General features: G+C 46.1%; 1 protein-coding gene across 13 annotated transcripts in view; it reads right to left on the bottom strand.

The window, feature by feature from the left end:
- Positions 1-112: 112 nt before the first annotated feature.
- The window catches only part of TACC1 (transforming acidic coiled-coil containing protein 1), a 130517-nt gene continuing 107130 nt past the window's right edge, over positions 113-23499 (bottom strand). For all 13 annotated transcript variants that reach the window (XM_059882360.1, XM_024986377.2, XM_059882361.1 and 10 more), the window contains 7 exons: positions 15714-15839; positions 13914-13990; positions 12514-12557; positions 11113-11273; positions 9739-9845; positions 6140-6260; positions 113-4916 (listed from right to left, as the gene is read on the bottom strand). In XM_059882360.1, the coding sequence (XP_059738343.1) occupies positions 4848-4916; positions 6140-6260; positions 9739-9845; positions 11113-11273; positions 12514-12557; positions 13914-13990; positions 15714-15839 (705 nt within the window). In that variant the 3' untranslated portion in view covers positions 113-4847. The remainder of the gene's footprint in view (positions 4917-6139; positions 6261-9738; positions 9846-11112; positions 11274-12513; positions 12558-13913; positions 13991-15713; positions 15840-23499) is intronic.

The following is a 23499-nucleotide window of genomic DNA, read 5'->3' as shown; positions in this document are numbered from 1 at the left end:
AGGCTGTAAAAGCGAGGCTGTCATGAATCTTCATGTTTGGGGATAAAGTGACTTATAACCGTGAGGGCAGGGGCGGGTGGCGGCGGTAAGAAGTCTCTACACAAGCCACATCTAACAGTGGTAAACAGTTTTTATTCAGGCAATGAAACATGGAAAAAATATATTAGTAATCATTATAATAATTTCATTTGTGTGAGTATAACTTTTACAAATATTTACCTGACATATAAAAGGGAAATCACTTGTGCATATAAAATTTATGTTGATGATTATTTCACACAACACAATCCTGACAGCAGTAGTCAATGCAGCGTTAGATTCCTCCGGACGAGGCTCCTCACACACTTCATGGCACCCATGGGAACACAGTGGAAGCAGATGTGCAATTAATTAACATTTACTTGTTGGCACATTAGTAAGTACACAGGGGTGTCTACTGGCAAAGACACACTTGCTACAAGCGACACTGAGAAGTCTACAACCTCTGAGAAGAGAGAAACGCTGGGACCCTGTCTCACTGGGCAGGAGGGCCAAGCGTGAGGCTGAGAGTGTGAAACCTGCAGACCACCCCACACTGGCGGGGGTGGGGGTGGGAAAGGTGTGTGTGGGGTGGTTTCAGAGCTCACATTTTTATATGTCCCCTTGAAAATTATCCAGAGAGCATCACTTAACGGCGGGACAGGGAGATACTTGGTGGAGCATGTTTCAGATGCCGCTAAAAGGCAGAGGGGGAGTAAAGCGGCATTTTCCTGATTCTAAAGTGACAAATGGGTACTGGGAAGGTTCAGGCCACACCTCAGCGCCGAGCCTGGCCTTTGCCGCCTCATTCAGAGTGCTGGATGGACGACTGCCATGGCCAGCATCGCTCACCCCATCTCCACGGTACAACTATAACCAGAGGGTATGTACAGATATGTGTGTGTGTGTGTATATATATAGTAGCTGTAACCATATTATAGTTAAAAAGTCATTCCTTAGGAATCTTGTTAGTCCAAATCTAACTGCATGCTAAGAGGCACAGAAATGGGATTGCATTTGGATGAAAAAAAACTATGAAAAGTGCAATCTTTAGTCTCCAGAATGCTAGCTCTGGGCACTAGGGAGGGAGTCTTCCCCGGAAAGTGTCATTCATACGACCTTCCAGAGGAGATCCTTAGAGAGAGGGCTCTATTACGTCTATTCCTTTGCCTTTTCTACATGGGAGACTCCAGGTTTGAGGGACAGACTGCTTTCTTTACGTCACTAGGGTCTGGAGGCCAGTCAAACCTTTTTGTACAGAAGTCTCCTTGAAATACTTCTTCATGAAAAGCTTTGAAGAAGATGACCCTATAGACCTTTGGCTTGACATTCTGGGATTCCCAGACTGTTATTTGTTCTTTAATAAGGAAATAATAATCTGCCATCTTTTCAATTCTTCAGAATATATACATCTTTACTTTAAAATGCTTTGCCTGAATCACTGAATCCTTCCAACGTCTAGTTTCTCTCTCCCCAACAAGAGAATAAAATAAGAAACCACCCAAGTCCAAGAGCAAACTTGCACAGTCAACAAACTACAAAGAACACCAGGCGTGGATGATTCACGAGACAGCAATGAACCGCAGCAGAAGACCAAAAAGGGGAGGAAAAAAAGGGGCGCTTTAGGGATCTTACTCCACTAAAAAAGGACATGCTGGATCATTTCCAGTTAGTGCACTCAGACTCGCCACACTCCTGTTCCTCACAACTCGGTTTTGAGCTTCAGAGTCATCGAGTTCTCTGTTACCTGTCGGTACAATGACTGCTTCCCTCTGGCTGCACCGAGTCAGCCCAGGGATATCTGGGGCACTTCACTCTCCCAGCTTATAACCAGTCAGGATGAATCCAGGACCCAGCTAAAAAGCGTCTAGGTACTTGTGTGAGAGTTGCAGAAAGTGTGGGATGGGAAGAAGGGTAACTGGCCGGTAAGCAGATCTGACTTGAGCCATCCTCCAACACACAGAGTGAACCTCTGCTTGGACTCCATGCCACCTGGGAAGGCCGCTAGGCCCTCGGCGTTCTCACCGTCAGGCACCTCTGCACTTCCTAATCTGGGCTGGGCCTGAGGACGCTAGAAGCCATGAGCAAAGCGGGCTTCTCATTGTTTCCAGGAGCATCTCCAAATAAAGTAAATGTCATGAGGTCTGTCAATGACTTAGCCAACCAAGTGACAGACTGAGGAGTCTGGTTACATTAGATCCTCCAGTTAAAACACTTTTAGGTGAAGACTAGCTACACTTTGGCAAACTCAAAAATTAAAAAACAAAACCAAAACACGGCTCTGGATCAAGAGCCTCAAGCAGACCACTCACGCTCCCAAACCACTGTCCAGGCCTGCGGCCTTTTCTCACTTCCCTGTCATGTTTGTCACGGGATGAATTACTGCCCAATTCACAAGTAATCTGGCCCACTAGTGTTTTGAAGCAAAACTCTAGGCTACATTCTTATTCCCCAGAGTAGGTCTCTTTCCCTTATTTTTTTAAATAAACATACTTCATTCTGCTCAGTATATTCTCTTGATGTGACAGTTGTACACGCTACATTTTCCTTCCTGCAGGAAGACTGTCCATCCACTAAATCAGAAGGAAGACGATTTCCTTGTAATGGCCATGGGAGAGTGGCCAATGGCAAATGTTACTTAATGTGGGCCTTTTCACTTTCCTTGCGCAGTGACTTTACTCGGTAGGGTCTAGTTTCTCAGGGGTCTCTTCCCACCAGCATGCTCAGGAAGGATTGTCATCACCTCTGTTTCAACACACAGCTACTTTTTTCTCTTTCTACGCAAGCGAGAAGCCTAAAACAAGAGGACTGTGGGGTTCTAAGGGACTATGATAATAAGCCTTTCATGTGTCCAACAGAGCGATACGAAACAAGTAAACGTGGGTACGTCACCAAAACACAGCAGCAAACAGGTTTAGCAACGTTTCTTTCTGCAAAACTGTGAAGTGAGTTTCTCTAGTCATGAACGGTTGGAAGAGGGTATGGTCACGTTGCCTGAGATGCCTGCTCCTCCAGGGCCAAAGCTATAGCAGGGCACTCGCTTCAAACCACAGGGACTGCTTCCAGGGCCCGAACGATTGTCACACCACTTCTCCAAACACAGAGCATTTCTGCTGTTCTGGTTTGTTGTTGCTGTTTTTTTTTTTTTTGTACAAAATGTTAAGACAGTAGGCTTTAAAATACAGCCTAAGCACCAATTATGGGAAATGCATATCAGTAAAATGGGACTTCTGGCTTTAAAAGACATTACTGACCTCCCTGGGGCTAAAGATTGCACCATGTGAACAGTACATGGCTAAAGAAAAGGTCACCTTAAGAGAGCGAGGGGGTCTCCATGAGGCACACTTCACTGCTGAAGGTGGGCCATGCAGTAGTTTTACAGGAAAAGTACCACAACTTACGTGCACTGGAGATAACACACGTCACCATGAAGACGCTCCGGGTGTTCAGGTTAAGACAAAAGAGCGCTTTAAGATGCCTGCGTGGATTTGGTTTTGCCTATCGAACGGGAGGGGTTCACACAGGAAATTTCCATTCGGGAGTAAGGTTCTCCGCCACTCTGAATGGAGTCCAGGAACAGCTTGAGGAATCTGGTTTTGTGAGTAGGGGTCTACTCCCTCCACCAGTATTCAAATGGCTGTGGTTTAAAAATACTCAAAATGCACTGATTTGGGGGTGGCTCATGTGATTTTCCTGCCCGTTTGGTTGAAAATTCTAAATTCTACTATCTTTCAGCTTGAAAGGATTTTTTTTTTTTTTGGGAGGGGGTGGCCTTTGGGGAAAAAAATCTGAAGAATAATTCATCACACTTGGAAAAGTCCAACTGCTGCTTTACCTTACAGTTGCTAATGGGGTTCATTAAAGAAGGTCGTCTAAACCTTTTATAAGCAGATTTCCTTTGCATATTTCAAACAGAAAGACAACAGAGAGCAAATGTAGACTCTGTAGCAACAAACTGAAGTAGAGGGGACTGACGGCTCTAGGACTTGGCAAACCCCAGTTGTGAGGGAACGAAGTAGATCCCCTGGGTCTGAGCACTAACCCCAGAGGGGCAGCGGCACCCAAGCTGAGGGCCATCCAGACACGGGTGGGGGGAACAGGACGCTGTGGCCAAGAGTGCCCCCCACGTGACACCTGAGTCTGAGGTTATGAGCCATGCCACACACGGAGTCTACAGGCTTCACCTCTTCAACCCCCCCAAATTCTGCAATTGGGATTCTGAGCCAGGACTCTGTTTTCAAATAGGGTTTTACGATTCATGGAAATATGCCTTTCTGTAGAGAAGTTCTTATTTGACTATGCTTCTGGGGGGCGGGGGAGACAAACCAGCATCATGTATAAATATGCACGTATGTGTGTGAGAGAGTGAATGTGTCTATAAATAGGTACTCAACTGGAAGTAACAACAGGCCAAATCATCTCCTCAAACAAAACCACTAATATTGAAAATCAAATGTAAAAGATGTAATAAATAAACTTAAAAAAATCAGGTGGACAGGATATGGTCCCAAGTAATAGCCACCAAATCATAAACTGAACGCACGTGGGCCAAGTAAAGACGACTTTAAAACGAACCAAAGACAGAGAATCCTGCCCAGAGCCCATCGGAAGGATGGTCGGGCCACTCTTTCCACGTCTGCGTGATGAATCCTCCAGCGTTTTCTTGGGGCGGGCGTGTCGGCAGCAAAGCGGGACAGGCAGCAGTAGGCATGTGCTTTCATCAAGTGTTTTTTTCTCTGCAAAGGGGCAATTATTCCTGGATAAGGCAAGATAATCGTGGTCACGAGAGAAGCAGCCGAATGCAGATCTGCTGAGCTTACAGGGGAAACTCAGTCCGTCTTTCCCAGCTTGGCGATCAGCTCGTCGCAGATTTTCGTCAGTTCTTCGATTTCTTGGTTCTGAAAAACAAACAATGGGATGATGCACTGTATGTCCCAAGATGGAAGGATTATGGTGAAGTCGTCCTTAGACTGCCCATACCTCTCTAGGCACCTGACTTGATGGTTCTTCACTGTTCTGCATCAGAAACCCTTTTAAAGAAAGTTTTTTGTTAGTCGCCTCAGTCGTGTCCAACTTTTTGTGATGCCGTGGACTGTAGCCCGTCAGGCACCGCTGTCCACGGGGACTCTCCAGGCAAGAATACTGGACTGGGTTGCCATTCCCTTCTTCAGGGGATCTTCCTGACCCAGGGATCAAATCCCAGTCTCCTGCATTGCAGGCAATTTCTTTACTGTCTGAGCCATCTGGGAAGCCCTTTAAAGAAAGGAAGGCTCTATACCTTCTCCCCTAGGAAATGGTCATGTGTTCTCCAAGTTCTGCTTAGACTGAATAAGGGGCAAGTGTAATGACTGGCCCTCTAAAGTTTGTTTCTCAGATTTCCTTGTTATCACGAGAATTACTTGGGGGTATTTTTTAGAAATGCCAGATACCTGAGCCTCACTTGCTCCATCAGCATCTCCAGGGACCTGGAGAATGCCAAGGGCCATCGTCTCTGGGTTTATCAGACCCCTCAATAAAATCCCTGCCCTGGTAGAACAGATGCCACAGGCCTGAAAATATGTTTGGAAACACAGTAACAAAAACAGAAGAGGCACAAAGAACGAAGTCTAAGAATCACTGGGCAGCGTGGTTTTTGCTTATGTAGCCATTTCTAGACCGTGGCACCACTGACATCGGGGCAGGAGGGTCTTGATTGTGGGGTGTCCTGTGCACCTTGGGGTGTTTGGCACCATCTCTGGCCTCTACCCACGAGATGCCCACAGCATCTCCCAGTCCAGACAACCACATACACCTCCAGATTTTGCCTAATGGCTCCTGGAGGGCAAAACTGCAATGAAGCGGGACAATAGCTTCATGTGTTACAGAAAAAAAAGTAGAGAGAAAAAAGGCAGCCTCGGAGCCTAAACCTTTGGTCCGCTGAACTTCCATGAATGCAACTTTCCCTCTGCCCCGCCTGTGGCCAGGTCCCACTCATGCTCCCCTCCTTTGTCGCTACTCGAGTCAGTGGACTGAAGCGTCTGAGCAGAGAGACAAGGTTCCTTCATCCAGACCCAAGATGAGGGCGCCACGGCGGAGGAGGAAAACCAAAGGTCTCCTGGGCATGACATCCAACCCCTCGTACCTTCTGCTGAAGGGCCCTCTCCAGGGACTCCACCTTCATCTGTTCCTTGCGGAGCCCCGCGTGGAGAGCTGCGCTCTCAGCCTTGGCTTTTGTTCGAACCTGAGCAATCTCCTCATTGGCTCTGTTATGGAAAGAAGGGATAAAAAACACATGGTTTGTCATCGGTCACGGCGCAAGAGCCAGGATGCTAACAGCTGCCATTTGTGACACAGGACTAAGTCAACTGACTTCACCATAGAGGGAAGATAGGAATCAGTGAGCTACAGGATTCAATTTTAATTTATAAAAATTTAATTACACGTAACCGCTGAGATTTCCCTGGTGCAAACTACTGGCAGAATTCATCTCAAGGCACACGGTGCCCTTCAAAATTCACATGCCACCCAGGAGTGGAATCACAGGCCTACAACAACCTTAGTTTTTTTTTTAAAACCCAGTACAACAGTAAGCAGGATCTTTGTGGATTAACACAGCTGACAAGTCAGGATACTAACTGTTGGCATCTATGAAACACAGGCCTACAGGCAACTTTATTGAAGAGATGCAAAAGGAAAATTTAAAAACCACAGACGTCATCTGATAAAGTTAATTGATGAAAAGACGCTAAAAACTCACTGTAATCAGAGGTGTGCAAATTAAAACGATAAACTTTTAAAATGTATCAGCTTGGCAGAAATTAGCCAGGATGATCTTGGCCTGTGTTGGCCAAGATGCAAGGTGCTGACGGGGAAAGAAAACCCGCATAGCCCTCTCTGTGGATGCGGTGCGGCAGGAACTACCGCGTGCCTCCTGCCCAGGGAGTCCATCCTAGCAATCTCCCCGAGGACCACGCTCCCCAGCACCACGCTGAGGGCACAGGGCGTTCACTGCCACACTGTTTGCAACAGGAAAGGGGTGAAATGCCCGTCCACGAAAGGCATGAAATAGTCTACAAACTAATAATTAGATTGAGCAATATGTTCTAAAGCAAAAAAAAAGGGCCATAATATACGATTACATGAAAATAGAAACCTGTATGATACTGTATTACTTTTTTTAAAAAGCCCAAAGCCATTGGGTAGTATTTGTAAAGGCTCATAGAAAAGATTAGAAAGATGCAAAATAAACCTTTAATACCAATGCCTCTGGGGGTGGGGAGGGAAAAGGGGAACTTACAAGGCTTTACAAACAGGAAGGTGGCAGAATGTACAAGGATGTATTACTCTTTAGTTAAAAAATACAGTTGGGTACATCCTTCATAGATCCTTTATTCCCCAGGATAAATTGCAAATGCATCAGATTTAAGCATAAAAAAAATTAAGCCTTATTTAATAACCTATAACAGAAAAGAATCTGAAAAAGAATATACATATATATAACTGAATCACTTTGCCTGAAACTAACACAACACTGTAAATCAACTACACTTCAACTTTAGTCAAAACGAATTTTAAGCAATAAAAAGAAAACTAAGCCATTAAAAGTACTGGAAGGTAAACATGGGAAAATGTTTTACACTGAGCATGATGAAGATCTTTGTCACTATGACAGAAGATCCTATAGCTATAAAAGAAATGATTGAGAAATTACACTATTATATAAAAGTAAATTTTTGCATATCAAAAAACACTATGGGCAGAGCCAAAAGGTAACAAACTAGAAAAATTATTCACCACTCATATTACAACGGGCTGTCATCTGCAATATACTTATATTTAAAATACATAAGCTGACACTAGAAAACCAGGCAAAGAAGAGTCATTCACGGAAAAGCAAATATATGTATGCTGCTGCTGCTAAGTCGCTTCAGTCGTGTCCGACTCTGCGTGACCCCATAGACGGCAGCCCACCAGGCTCCCCCGTCCCTGGGATTCTCCAGGCAAGAGCACTGCAGTGGGTTGCCATTTCCTTCTCCAATGCACGAAAGTGAAGTCGCTCAGTTGTGTCCAACTCTTCCCAACCCCACGGACTGCAGCCTACCAGGCTCCTCCGCCCATGGGATTTTCCAGGCAAGAGTACTGGAGTGGGTTGCCACTGCCTAAATATATGTATGTGCTGCTGCTGCTAAAATATGTTCAATTTCACTCATAAAATACATATGAATCAAAACTACGTTGAATAAAAACGCTGTGTTGCTTGCCAAAATAAAAGAAAAAACTCAACTAAATTGAAATAACCATCTTCCGCTGGTTAGATGTATCGAAAACCTGAATCCTGATCTGTTGTTGAAGCTGCATGAGAAAAGAGCTGCTTGCACACACTGCAGGGTTGTAAAGTAGTAAAAGTCTAACGAGGGCAACTGGACAATATGATCATAGTTATAAATCCATAAATCCCTTTGCCCAGCAGTTCACATACAGGGATCTCACCTGCCTCCCAGACGATAATCGTCTGAGGTTACTTACTTTACTGCAGCACTGCTGTAGCAGAAGGTGCTGAATAACCTAAGTGTCCAACAGGCACGACTGGTTAAGTAAAGGATACGTTCCGTCAACGGAACACCAGATTAAAACATAAATAAATAAAGAGGCTCTTCGTGGGTTGACACAGAAAGATTTCCAAAACAAACTGCTGAGTGAATAAAGTGAGTACGCTACCGTCTGTATATTAAAAAAAAAAAAAAGGAGAGTCTCAGCACATTAAAAAAAAAAAAAAGGACTGTGACAGAGCCTCAGCCAGCTCGACGGTGGTGCAAACACAGTGCATCAAATCCACACTGTACACCTCAGGCTTGCACGACACCACTCACAGCCCAACACAGCTGGGCTGGGGGAAGAGGAGGGGGAGTATGTCTGGAAGGGTAAAAGGATGGTGATTTCCTGGGGTGAGGGAAGAGGTGGGAACTTCTCGGGGGGAGGACGGGGTGGGAGGGAGAGACTGTATCTTTTTATTCTTTTAAAAAATGTTTTCATTTTCTCTGGAGGGACAGCTGATTAACAATGTTGTGACAGTTTCAGGTGGACAGCAAAAGGGACTCAGCCATACTCCCCAAACGCCCCCCCATCCAGGCTGCCCCGTAACTTTGAGCAGAGTTCCCTGTGCGGTACAATAGGTCCCTGTTGGGTATCCGTTTTAAATAGTCATGTGTACACATCCATCCCAAACTCCCTAACTATCCCTTCCCCTCACCCTTACCCCCAGCGACCGTAAGTTTGTTCTCTAACTCTGTCTCTTTCTGTTCTGCAGGTAAGTTCATCTGTATCATTTCTTTTTAGATTCCACATATAAAGGATGTCATATGATATTCCTCCTTCTCTGTCTGATTTACTTTACTTAGTATTCTCTTTGTTCTTTTTAATGTTTGAACCAGAGGAAGATTTCACCTATTCAAAAAAAAAAAAAAAAGAAATGAGCTGATTTACAAAACAGAACCAGACTCATAGACTTAGAGAATGAACTTCTGGTCACCAGGGAGGAAGGGCGGAGGGGGAGGGACAGACTGGGAGTGTGGGACTGACAGGCACACAGTGCTTTATTTAAAATAAAATGTCTTTCCAGAAAAACAAAACGACCAAAAAGCACACACACACAAAAGCAAAACAGTAATTCTTTTTTTTCTTTCCTCTGTCAGTCTTCCTACAACAATATGAAAAATGAAATTCTTCCGCACAGGCTCTTACTTGTCTAGTTTTTCCTCGGCATGGATCTTCAGGGCCTGATACCGTTGCTCTTCTTGTTTAACTCTGGCTAAGTAATCCTGAGCACATTTTTTCAAGGCTTCTTCATTCTGTTACCAAGTGACAATTTAAAAGGAAGGAAACAGGTCATTTTGTTTCTCTTCTACTAGTAACCTGCCATGTGTCAAGAGCTTTCCTTTTTTAAAACATGAGAAAACCTAATTACATTCAGATGCCTTCAAATAAGATTCCATGGTACTTTGAAAAAGGCACAAATAATTCCCACTGAGGAAACTGTAGATAACATCATGCATTAACTTTCAAATCAGATAGTGAGTTACACTGACACACCTGCTTCTGAAGTGTGCATGCCTGTGTCAAGTCACTTCAGTCGTGTCTGACTGTGTGTGGTCCTGTGGACTGTGGCCTGCCAGGCTCCTCTGTCCACGGCATTCTCCAGGCAAGAATACTGGAGTGGGTGGCCATGCCCTTTCTCCAGAGGATCTTCCCCACCCAGGGATCGAACCTGCGTCTCTTATGTCTCCTGCACAGGCGGGCAGGTTCTTTTCCAGTAGCACCACCTGGCTTTAGGAAGGCCAAAGTTATTCAAAACTGAAGGGTGCAACTTCCCTGGTGGCGCAGGGGATAAGAATCCACCTGCCAGTGCAGGGGACATGGGTTCGATTCCAGGTCGGGGAAGATTCCACATGCCGGGGACCAACTGAGCCCGTGGGCCACAGCCTCTGAGCCCGAGCGCAGCAACTGCTGGAGCCCACACGCCTACAGCCCCATCTCCACAGGAAGAGGCCAGAGCACTGCAGCCAAGAGTGGCTTGCCGCAATTAAGAGAAGGCTCGAGCAAAGCCACAAAGACCCAGCACAGCCAAAAACAAACAGAAAAACTGAAGGGGAATCTGATTCCTGTTTTGGACACACTGGACAGTCATTTTATTTTAATATGAAAAAAAGAACGCTCACTGCTATAAATGTGTCTTTAGTGATGATGAGTGACCAAATTAAGTCAATATGCCCACTTACACCTAAATTTGAAACTTCATACTTCCTTCTTTGATACCTTCGGCTTGAATTTTTCAGTGCTATGGCTTGACTCCCTTTTACTTTTGACAAATTGGTGAATGATCAAAAAGAACATTTCTAGAACTCTCCTAAGGTCTGAGGGCCCCAGGTTCTTAGACGCTGTGCCACACTCTGGTCGTGTCCAGGGCTTGTTGCCCTGACTGAGAGGAAGGATTCAAACATGCCACCTAGGGTCCCTGATTCCCTGTTTCTGGGCCACCCACACTTTGGGCACATGGGTTTGACGACCCATCAGCAAGAAGACGCACCACCAAGGCGGCAGAAGGCAAAGGACAGGTACCTTCTTGAACCCTTCCAGGACGCCCTTCAGGTTCTCATATCTCCTGAACAGGTCAGAGAGGGACCTTTCCACCGAGTTGAGGTCGGCCAGGGCCTGCTCCTTCTCCATGGTCAGCTGCTGGAAGCTCTTCTGAGAGCTCATGCTTGTCCTCTGTTCATCTTCTGTGAGTCATGATCAGAGAACACACATTCACCCAACAGTTCACAGCTGCCCTCCTGAGCTGCGAGGCAATACTCTAGGGGGTTGGAGGGGGGCAACCCAGCAAGGAAGGTGACAAGTTTCCACCCTGACACTCTGGTGCGGGAGACAGGCAACAGGTGACGGGGAAAAGAACAAAGCAGGGCAAGAGGGTGGGGTGCCTTTTATATCAAATGGCCTCTGTCTGAGGAGAGATGCAAGCAGAGACCCAGAGGAGCTGAGGGCAGGAGCCATGCAGCTCCCAGGTGTCAGGTGGCATAAATTATCATCTCAGCACTTCAGTTAATGCAGAGAGACCTGAAGTGACTTGGGGAGTCAGTCCTTACGACAGCGGCTACAAGAGGTTCTAAATTCAATGCAGGAGGATGAAGCGCTGTCCTTTCTAATGGCCCTGATGGGTCTGAGGCAGGGAAAGCAGGACCTGCAGTGGAGTGAGGCCCAGAGACGTCCCACTGGAGGGGGCGGGGAAAGGGGTGGGAGGAAGGATGTGGAGAGGCCGCCCACCCTGGTGCTGGAAGTGTTCATCCTCTACAAGGAACCTAATCTTAATGGATCCTCAGTATTTGCAGATTCTGTATTTGTGAATTTGCCTGCTCACTGTAATTCCCATGTCGCCTCCAAGTCAAGACGTGCGGTGGGTTCCCGGCCATTCAGGGGCATGTGTGGGGCGGCAGAGAACTGGGCTGACCCGCCGAGCATGTTCTCGCCTAAGGCTGGACCAGGAGATGCTCTGCCATGTTGCATACTGCCAACAAGGACCCTATTTAGTCTACTTCGGGCCTTAATTTTGCATTTTTGTGCTTCCTGTTGGGGAATTTTAAATGGGCCCCAAGCCTGGTGCTGTGGAGCCGTCTTGTGTCCTAAAAGCTACAAGGCTGGAGGTGTCTTGGGGGAAAACACACGTGAGATGAGCTTCGTCCGGGTACGAGCTCAGTATTAATGAAACGACAATACATCTTAAATAAGGTTATGTATTGACAAAATTGTTGTGACCACAGGCTCACAGGCACCTGCTTTGCCTTCCTGAGGATCAATGGGTTAGAATTGCCTAATTCAGTGTTTGTGGCAATTTTATAAAAACAAGAACTGCATATAATGAGAATCAACTGTATCTCAGGGATGGACGAACTGAGAGATTTATATTTTAATTTGAAAATCATCTTTGGATCCTGAGGTTCATATTCTAGAGAAAAATTTCCTTACCAATCATTTGGGCAATGGTCTTCTCATACTCAGCCACAATTTTCCTTAAACAAACAGACAAAAAGTCTCATCAGAAGAGAATATCCAGACAAGGGAAGTTGGACAAATGCTGCCCTAAACAACAAAACACAGTAACATGTACTGACAAACTCACATAACCCAGCTACCTGCTTTGGGGTGCCCCCCTGCTTTTTTAGTATTTAATATAAGATTTGTTAATGCTCAGAAAGGCTTTTCTCAAGGTTCTGTTTAACAAGGCTTGCATTTTATTTGGGCTTCCCTGATAGCTCAGTTGGTAAAGAATCCACCAAAACAACTGCCTTCATTTTTCTTTGCACCTTTGTGAATGACGCCAAGGCAGTCCGTGAATTCTGCTTAGAGAAGTGACTCTTTTACAAAATGAGTTAACAATATCCTGGGGGCTCCTCCTAAGAGGCCCGATCTGAGTTCAGGCTTTCCTGGCCCCAAACCACTCTTACAGGCAGTGGGTCCCCTGTGATTCAGTTCCAGGTTTTATTTTATTTTCCTAATTCCAGAAGCATTTTAGTTATTCAAAGTTATTTAAAGATCATCCTGTCCTGTTCATGCGGGAAAAGTGCAATCTTTTCCTGACCCTCCAGTGACAGGTGCCCCTCCCTGACACCCTTGGTGAGAAAAACTCTGGTCCTCACTCTGACTAGGCATCCAAGTTCTCACGAAGGCAGCTGAAAGCTCCCCGAGATCAGGGGCTGTGCCTTCCTCCCCAACAAGCCGGCACAGGGACTGAGCAAGCACTCTAAACACCAAATAATACAAGAGCCACAAACTAAAGTGGACCCATTTAAAATGTTTCATCCAAGTGCCCACTGAACAGTCTGTAAATTATTTATGCCCCCCACTCTTTGATGCCATTTTTAGTTATTTCGCAGCTCCTAAGTGTAGGAGTGAATAGTAAAAGCAAAGAGAGTCCAAGTTAGTCAGTCAGCTTTGTTTCCTGTTAAAATGCTTTTTATGCTCGACCTTGTGGCTATGAAATTTGAAGCTACCATGTATAGTTCGTTTTAGGAAAGGATTATGGATTGTAATGCCTCCATAACTAAAGATGTCAATAAATCTTGTTACTCTGTATTTCGAATGGGTATTTTTGCACAAATTTGTCTTTTCAAAAGACAAGGATTCTGTGGGTTCTGCTTACTTGTCATGTTCTGAACAACACAAAATAAGATACCACATTTGAATACAGTAATTGGTCAGCAATCCTCAGGAAATGACCTTGCCCATCACAAATTAAGGTGCAAACAGCAAAACCCTCAAGTTCTCAAGAGCTGGTTCTATGTAAGCAAGTACTGTCATCCCTTCCTTTGCACTAAATCTAATAATACATAAAGGGACCCACCCCTCCCTCAAACCTCCAGTCTAACCTCATCTCCAAGACTTCTTGTCGGGTTTCTTCGTATTTTTTCTTCCATTCATTTGCTTCGATCTCTTTAGTGATTATCTAGATTATAATGCAGACAGAGCTTAGTTTTACCGGCTCAGTCTCTTTACAGTTTGAATTCAAGACTAGAGCCTGAAAACAACACACAGCCAATGTTCATCCCAAGATATTCAATCTACATTAGGAATAAAAAAACTTCAACCTCTGTGTGTATTGCACACAGACACTAGGGAAATGTTGTCAGCCACATAAGGATGCTGGAATGCAGTCACCAGGGTGAAGGGGAGGAGAACCTCTCCCAGGAAAGCCCCAGGTGGGAATTACCATCTCTGTAAACTCCATGTTGGTCCAGGGTCTGGCTCTTGGCCTAGAACCCTGCTGGGTCAGGACGACAACAGCTGAGCCACTCGTCTGGCAGACTCCTCTTAAAGGTAAGACGCCAGAGCCCCACTTTATTAGTAATTAGGCTGAGACATGAAACCATCACAGGATCAGAGTGGGGGGAGCTGGCCTGGCCAGGTAGTCTCTTTCTGCAGAGATTTCGGATTGAGTCAGAATAGAGCTCAGAAGGTCAGTGCCTCCAGGCAGAGGCACCCAACTCACGGTGGGCAAGATCCTGCTTGTTAGACCAAGATCCATATCCTACATTTGGCAGGCCCATGCTAGCTGGAAAGAAACACTCTAGATTCACGGTCTCAAACACCTCTTCCCCTGCACAGGGCTCAGATGGGAACCTATTGTTCTCCTGTGATTATACTTTCCTGTGCGTCTTTCTAATTGTGTACAATCTTTATTTTGGTGCCATGAAGCAGGATTTCAAGAACCAGAAGCCAGCCTCTCTGCTTCAGGGAGGAAGCAGGCACATCTTTGTTTTTTGGGCCCCTCTGTAGGGCACACAGGATCTTTTCTTAGTTCCCCCTGCAGGGGGAAAGTGTTAACCACTGGACCACCAGGGAAGTCCTAGCACATTTTTGCTTTGATGCATCTGGTCAGTGGTTATCTCATAATTTTAACTCTCAGAAGAAAGAAGACACTTTTCTCATTTACAACACTTTGTGAAGCCTCCTGACCACAGCGTTTTGACAACAGGACTAGCTGACACCACTAATTACCAAAATTATTGCTCTGTTTTAAAGGTTTGAAAGACCTAGGTCAGAGGTACTTAACCATGTTCATCACATTATAAAAATAAAATCACTACACCAAGGGAATTACCTTCTTTTAAAAAAGTGGAAGAAATCCAAGAAACATATAAACCAAACACATCAAACACAGCACAGAGGTGTAAGGGGAGGGTGGAAACGAATTAATGGTACCTAACAAGTGTCTTTCTATTTTCCAGATCACCCAGGAAAGGCCCAGCAGTGATCTATTTCAAACAGAAGACGTTCAATAAACACGACAGAGGAAGTTGAGAGTTAATTAGCAAGCTTATATTCCTACAAGTCTAGAATTTGAGGAACTTTTAGGCATGAGCCTATATCCTCTGTAAAATGAAGGGGTGCTGACTTAGTTACATATGTGGGTGAAGTTGGGAAAATTGTGTACTTAAAACTTCAAGGATAAGCGATAAAGAAGTGTCCTGAAGTTCTCAAGGACACTTCGAAGTGTCAGCTTTGCCCCTTGGACACCAGAAGACCAGGACTCCAGCTCCAGGGAGCCCTTTATATGAGCTCTCCAGCTGGTGAGCAAGAACTCAAGCCAGCAGAGATGGAACCTCCCCACTGGCACACAGGCTTGACAAAGAAATAAGCAACAGCGGACGTGGTGGGCAAGTCTTCACCTCTTCCCTTATCAGGGTGAGCACGGCCGTCTTATCTGATTCGCTGAGGCAGATGCCATCCAGGGGGCTCTCCACCCCGCAGGCCACGGACACGGGGGTCTTCTCCACCGGGGACTCCAGCAGTGCCTGTGGGGGGAGCGAGCGCAAGTAAGACATATGGGCCTCAGCTGCTTAACCCCAAATACCCTTCAGCGACTTCCTCCTGATGAGAACGATCACATCCTTTAAAAACAGGTTGGAAGGGGGGGAAAAAAGCCAGCCCGGGGGTGGGGTGGGGAGGAACCAGAGACACTGATGTATAGAACAGTCTTTTGGACTCTGTGGGAGAGAAGAGGGTGCGATGATTTGGGAGAATGGCATTGAAACATGTATAATATCATATATGAAACGAGTCGCCAGTCCAGGTTCGAAGCACGATACTAGATGCTTGGGGCTGGTGCACTGGGATGACCCAGAGGGATGGTATGGGGAGGGAGGATGGAGGGTTCAGGATGGGGAATACGTGTATACCTGTGGCGGATTCATGGTTGATATATGGCAAAACCAATACAATATTGTAAAGTTAAAAAATAAAATAAAATTAAAAAAAAAAAAGAAGAGAAAAAAAAAAACAAACCAACAAATCTAGCTACAGTACAATCTAAAGAAAAAACCATTCTTAAACAATGACCTTATGGTTGTGAGTGGGGGGACGGGGAAGGACAGGGGAAAGGGATGGTTAGGGAGTTGGGGATGGACAGGTACACACTGCTATATTTACAAATGGATGCCCAACAAGAAGGACATGCTGTACACAGCACAGGGAACTCTGCTCAATGTTATGTTGCAGCCTGGATGGGAGCGGGGTTTGGGGAGAATGTGTGTGTGAGTTGTTCAGTCATATCTGACTCTTTGCAACCCCGTGGAATGTAGCCCGCCAGGCTCCTCTGTCCGTGGGATTCTCCAGGCAAGAATACTGACTGGAGTGGGTTGCCATGCCCTCCTCGAGGGCATCTTCCTGACCCAGGGATCGAACCCGAGTGTCCTTCGTCTCCTGCACTGGCAGGCGGATTTTTTTACTTCTGAGCCACCAGAGGAGCCCCTGGGGGAGAATGGAGGCATGTGCAGGTGTGGCTGAGTCCCTTCAGTGTGCACCTGAAACTATCACAAGATTTTAACTGGCTACGCGCCAAGTGCAGGCGGCTGCGACGGGCGCACCAAGTGCGGCCGAGAGGAGCCACCCCACGTCTGAGGTCAGGGGCAGAAGCTGGGAGGACCCCGTGCCCGAAGGGCAGCAGCCAAGAGGAGTTACCCCATGTCCGAGGTCAGGGGCAGCGGCCGAGAGTACCAGAATGCGACGGCGCAGGAACGGCTGAGAGGAGCTACCCCGCGTCCGAGGTCGGGGGCGACAAGAGGAGTAACCCCACGTCCGAAGTCAGTGGCGCCTACGAGAGGAGTTACCCCACGTTGGAGGTGAGGGGCGGTGACGAGAGGAGTTACCCAGCGTCCGAGGTTAGGGGCGGCGGCCGGGAGGAGATACCCCACGCCCCATGCCCGAGGCCAGGGGCGACGGGCGGGAGGAGCTACCCCACGCCCCTAAGCCCGAGGCCAAGGGCGGCGGTGGGGAGGAGCAACCCCACGACTGAGGCCAGGGGCGGTGGCTGGGAGGACCAACCCCACGTCCAAGGAGCCCTGGCTGCGCGGGTGCAGGAGGGCCTAGAGGAGCTATCCCATGTTGAAGGTCAGGAAGGGCGGCAGTGAGGAGATACCCCTCGTCCAAGGTAAGGAGCAATGGCTGCGCTTTGCTGGAGCAGCCGTGAAGAGATACCCCACGCCCAAGGTAAGAGAAACCCAAGTAAGACAGTAGGTGTTGCAAGAGGGCATCAGAGGGCAAACACACTGAAACCGTACTCACAGAAAACTAGTCAATCTAATCACACGAGGACCACAGCCTTGTCTAACTCAGTGAAACTAAGCCATGCCCGTCGGGCAACCCAAGACGGGCGGGTCATGGTGGAGAGGTCTGACAGAATGTGGTCCACTGGAGAAGGGAATGGCAAACCACTTCAGTATCCTTGCCTTGAGAACCCCATGAACAGTATGAAAAGGCAAAATGATAGGATACTGAAAGAGGAACTCCCCAGGTCAGTAGGTGCCCAATATGCTACTGGAGATCAGTGGAGAAATAACTCCATAAAGAATGAAGGGATGGAACCAAAGCAAAAAGAATACCCAGCTGTGGATGTGACTGGTGATAGAAGCAAGGTCCGATGCTGTAAAGAGCAATATTGCATAGTGTTAGGTAGGTAGAATAGGGAAAAGGAGTCCAAAATGGTGGTGGCTAAAAGACAAGGAAGGTCTGAGGACCAGAGTGAAGACTTCAGGCAGGACAAACAGAACAAACAGCACTCCTGGCTAAGCCCAATTTGCATAGGGCAGGCCCAGGTGGAGGAAAAAACATAAAAGGAGGAGCCAAAGTGCTTTCTCACAGACTCTCTCTCCCGCGTGCATGCGCACGCTCTCTCTCTCTCTTTCTCCCTCCCCATGCACTCCTCCATTCCCTTCTCTTCGAGTCTTGGATTCTCCTGCTATCTTCTAAATAAAATGGAGCTGTAACACTGATTTGCCTAAGAGCTGTAGCACGGTTTGTCCAAGACCTGAGAGCTGTGACGTGCCGAGGGCTTTAATGTCTGTTGCTCCAAATCTTTGTTGTGACGAGACAAAGAACCAAGGAACATACACCTACGTGACAATAGGAACCTGGAATGTCAGGTCCATGAATCAAGGCAAATTGGAAGTGGTCAAACAAGAGATGGCAAGAGTGAATGTCGACATTCTAGGAATTAGCAAACTGAAATGGACTGGAATGGGTGAATTTAACTCAGATGACCATTGTATCTACTACTGCGGGCAGGAATCCCTCAGAAGAAATGGAGTGGCCATCATGGTCAACAAGAGAGTCCAAAAGGCAATACTTGGATGCAATCTCAAAAACGACAGAATGATCTCTGTTCATTTCCAAGGCAAACCATTCAATATCACAGTAATCCAAGTCTATGCCCCAACCAGTAACGCTGAAGAAGCTGAAGTTGAACGGTTCTATGAAAACCTACAAGACCTTTTAGAACTAACACCCAAAAAAGATGTCCTTTTCATTATAGGGGACTGGAATGCAAAAGTAGGAAGTCAAGAAACACCTGGAATAACAGGCAAATTTGGCCTTGGAATATGGAATGAAGCACGGCAAAGACTAATAGAGTTTTGCCAAGAAAATGCACTGGTCATAACAAACACCCTCTTCCAACAACACAAGAGAAGACTCTATACATGGACATCACCAGATGGTCAACACCAAAATCAGACTGATTATATTCTTTGCAGCCAAAGATGGAGAAGCTCTATACAGTCAGCAAAAACAAGACCAGGAGCTTACTGTGGCTCAGACCATGAACTCCTTATTGCCAAATTCAGACTTAAATTGAAGAAAGTAGGAAAAACCACTAGACCATTCAGGTATGACCTAAATCGAATCCCTTATGATTATACAGTGGAAGTGAGAAATAGATTTAAGGGCCTAGATCTGATAGACAGAGTGCCTGATGAACTATGGAATGAGGTTCGTGACATTGTACAGGAGACAGGGATCAAGACCATTCCCATAGAAAAGAAATGCAAAAAAGCAAAATGGCTGTCTGGGGAGGCCTTACAAATAGCTGTGAAAAGAAGAGAAGCGAAAAGCAAAGGAGAAAAGGAAAGATATAAACATCTGAATGCAGAGTTCCAAAGAATAGCAAGAAGAGATAAGAAAGCCTTCTTCAGCGATCAATGCAAAGAAATAGAGGAAAACAACAGAATGGGAAAGACTAGGGATCTCTTCAAGAAAATCAGAGATACCAAAGGAAAATTTCATGCAAAGATGAGCTCGATAAAGGACAGAAATGGTATGGACCTAACAGAAGCAGAAGATATTAAGAAGAGATGGCAAGAATACACAGAAGAACTGTACAAAAAAGATCTTCACGACCCAGATAATCACGATGGTGTGATCACTGACCTAGAGCCAGACATCCTGGAATGTGAAGTCAAGTGGGCCTTAGAAAGCATCACTACGAACAAAGCTAGTGGAGGTGATAGAATTCCAGTTGAGCTATTTCAAATCCTGAAAGATGATGCTGTGAAAGTGCTGCACTCAATATGCCAGCAAATTTGGAAAACTCAGCAGTGACCACAGGACTGGAAAAGGTCAGTTTTCATTCCAATCCCAAAGAAAGGCAATGCCAAAGAATGCTCAAACTACCGCACAATTGCACTCATCTCACACGCTAGTAAAGTAATGCTCAAAATTCTCCAAGCCAGGGTTCAGCAATATGTGAACCGTGAACTTCCTGATGTTCAAGCTGGTTTTAGAAAAGGCAGAGGAACCAGAGATCAAGTTGCCAACATCCGCTGGATCATGGAAAAAGCAAGAGAGTTCCAGCAAAACATCTATTTCTGCTTTACTGACTATGCCAAAACCTTTGACTGTGTGGATCACAAGAAACTGTGGAAAATTCTGAAAGAGATGGGAATACCAGACCACCTGACCTGCCTCTTGAGAAATTTGTATGCAGGTCAGGAAGCAACAGTTAGAACTGGACATGGAACAACAGACTGGTTCCAAATAGGAAAAGGAGTTCGTCAAGGCTGTATATTGTCACCCTGTTTATTTAACTTATATGCAGAGTACATCATGAGAAATGCTGGACTGGAAGAAACACAAGCTGGAACCAAGATTGCCGGGAGAAATATCAATAACCTCAGATACACAGATGACACCACCCTTAAGGCAGAAAGTGAAGAGGAACTAAAAAGCCTCTTGATGAAAGTGAAAGTGGAGAGTGAAAAAGTTGGCTTAAAGCTCAATATTCAGTAAACGAAGATCATGGCATCCGGTCCCACCACTTCATGGGAAATAGATGGGGAAACAGTGTCAGACTTTATTTTTCTGGGCTCCAAAATCACTGCAGATGGTGACTGCAGCCATGAAATTAAAAGACGCTTACTCCTTGGAAGGAAAGTTATGACCAACCTAGATAGCATATTCAAAAGCAGAGACATTACTTTGCCAACAAAGGTTCGTCTAGTTAAGGCTATAGTTTTTCCTATGGTCATGTATGGATGTGAGAGTTGGACTGTGAAGAAGGCTGAGTGCCGAAGAATTGATGCTTTTGAACTGTGGTGTTGGAGAAGACTCTTTCGGGTCCCTTGCACTGCAAGGAGATCCAACCAGTCCATTCTGAAGGAGATCAGCCCTGGGATTTCTTTGGAAGGAATGATACTAAAGCTGAAACTCCAGTACTTTGGCCACCTCATTCGAAGAGTTGACTCACTGGAAAAGACTCTGATGCTGGGAGGAATGGGGGCAGGAGGAGAAGGGGACGACAGAGGATGAGATGGCTGGATGGCATCACTGACTCGATGGACGTGAGTCTCAGTAAACTCCGGGAGGTGGTGATGGACACGGAGGCCTGGCGTGCTGTGATTCATGGGGTCGCAAAGAGTCAGACACGACTGAGCGACTGATTTCTGATCTGATCTGATGCCCCAATACAAAAATAAAAAGTAAAAATTTTTTTTAAAAAAGGAAAAAACATTCTAATGAGTATCAGGCAGGTCTTAGATTCTCTTTTAACAGGTGACTTAGAGAAGTTTTCTTCTCATTCAAAAAGGAGAAAGTGTAATTATCTCAGAGGTCAGTCACCAGACAGTCACGTGCAGAAGAAAGAAAAACACCCGCTGTTACTATCCTGCGAACCTGGGGATCTCTGGGGATGACATGGTCCATGGAAATAAATTTCAAAATGAGCGTCGACCTTTTTACATACTGCCTCCTGTGTACTATGCTTTAGCCACTTTGGATGGAAATGTTTCTAAAATGACTTTCAGGCCTAAGCAGGCAGAAATGGCGAAGATAAGTGAACGCTGACCCTCCCGGGTCGTCGGGAAGGGCAGAGGCCCCGAGCACTGGCATGCAGATCCAGCGGTGCCGTCAGGGGCACAGCGTGAGGGTCTGGGCTGCAGTTCCTCATTTCAGGCCTTCCTGCCGGAGGTTTTAGCTCCTTTTGCGAACATGTCACCTTCTGAGGTGCCAGCCTGACTTTTTACCATAAACATGCGTTCCTGGGAGCCACGTGCTGTTAGGATTTTGTTTTTCACAGGAATGTGGAATCTGTACCACTTTTCTTCCTAAAAAGCATTATTGAGGGTTATTTCCTCCCACCTATGTTAACTTTTTGTATAAACGGAGAAAAATCTGATCCAGTAACACCCAAAATGCCAGCCAAAGTGACCTGGGAATCTTTTTTTCTTTTTAAAAAAATTATTACATTTAGGGTTAGGATTCTGGAATAATCTTAATAATCTAAAATGTCAGGAAAAAAAAAATGTCAGCATGACTGACCAATTAGTTACTGATTATAATCGATCCAGTTCTCTGGTGTCTTGTTTGAATCAAATTTGAATAGGAAATCCAAGGTCAACTTAGACAAGGGGTTTGTAAACTTTTCAAGGTCATTATGGACTCATTCTCACTTTAGAAAACACTCAGACACACTCACACCGTTTCTGCATACAGCTTCACAGCCATCAGCCGAGGGCCTAACACAGAAACCCTGGGCTGAGGCCACAGATATGGGAAGCACAAAAGCCACAGGCTGGTAGTGCCCATTCCAGCAGCATTTGGGGGAGGGTGGCCCACCACCTGACAGAAGCCCAAGGTCCCCCAGAAAAACTCTTATCTTGGGAGAGACCTGTCACCAGAGCCAGAAGGCATTTGCGGTCTGCAATCTCTAACAAAACGGTCCCCGGTCACCCCAGCTCCTGTATGAGTTCTCCGCAGCCTCCCACCACCCTGAGTTAGGCTGGACCCAGTGACAGTCATATAAGAACAGAAGATGGTAAACGTCACAGGGTGTCACTGGTTTACAAACAGGCTTCAGGCTGTGAGAAGGTCTATGGAGAAGCCACGTGGGGAGGTTCTGCCATGTGAGAGGGCCTGGAAGTGGATCCACCCCAATCGAGCCCAGATGTGACGGCAGCCGGTGACAGACCCTAAGTCAGAGGCACCCAGCCAAGCCGCCCCAGGATTCCTGACCCCAAAATGAGGAAATCGAGAGCGTGTCACTTGATCACTAGCACACTGCACATCTGAGTCAGCCCCTTACCTCTTGTGCCACGCACTCCTTATCAAGAAACCTTCCCTCGGGGCCTTCCCTGGTAGGTCCAGTGGTTAAGAATCTACCTGGCAATGCTGGGGACTCAGGTTTGATCCCTGGTCAGGGAACTAAGATCCCACATGCCACAGATCAACTAAGCCTTCAAGCTGCAACTACTGAGCCCTCGAGTCACAGCTAGAGTCCAAGCACCAAAATGAAAGATCCCACGTGACACAACTAAGACCCAACGCAGCAAAAAACAAAACAAAACAGAAACTAAACGAAGAAACCTCCCCGCAGCAGTCTTGCTTCCCCTGTGTAACTCGCCTACTGGGTACTGCCTACACTTTTGGTTTCTTGTTACACTGCTGACTTTAAATTAGTACATTTTACATCAGTCTTTTGTCTTTCATTATTCAACTCAGAATCCCTGAGTCAAGTCAACTCTGGGAAACTGGCCCCCTGTGCCTTCCATGACCCTCATGTTAGCAAGAATTTGGGAAATAAGCCAAGTTTTCTTGGTAGGGAAAATATTTGTCTCTTCTGGAGTTCTGCATCCCAGTCATCTGAGAGGGGATAAATGAATTCGGCCTGCCTGCTTGTTTAACGACTTT

The sequence above is a fragment of the Bos taurus genome, chromosome 27 (assembly GCF_002263795.3).
Source record: "Bos taurus isolate L1 Dominette 01449 registration number 42190680 breed Hereford chromosome 27, ARS-UCD2.0, whole genome shotgun sequence".
NCBI classification, from domain to species: Eukaryota; Metazoa; Chordata; class Mammalia; order Artiodactyla; family Bovidae; genus Bos; species Bos taurus.
Note: the sequence above shows the minus strand (reverse complement) of the source record. Positions and strands in the feature narration are given on the sequence as shown.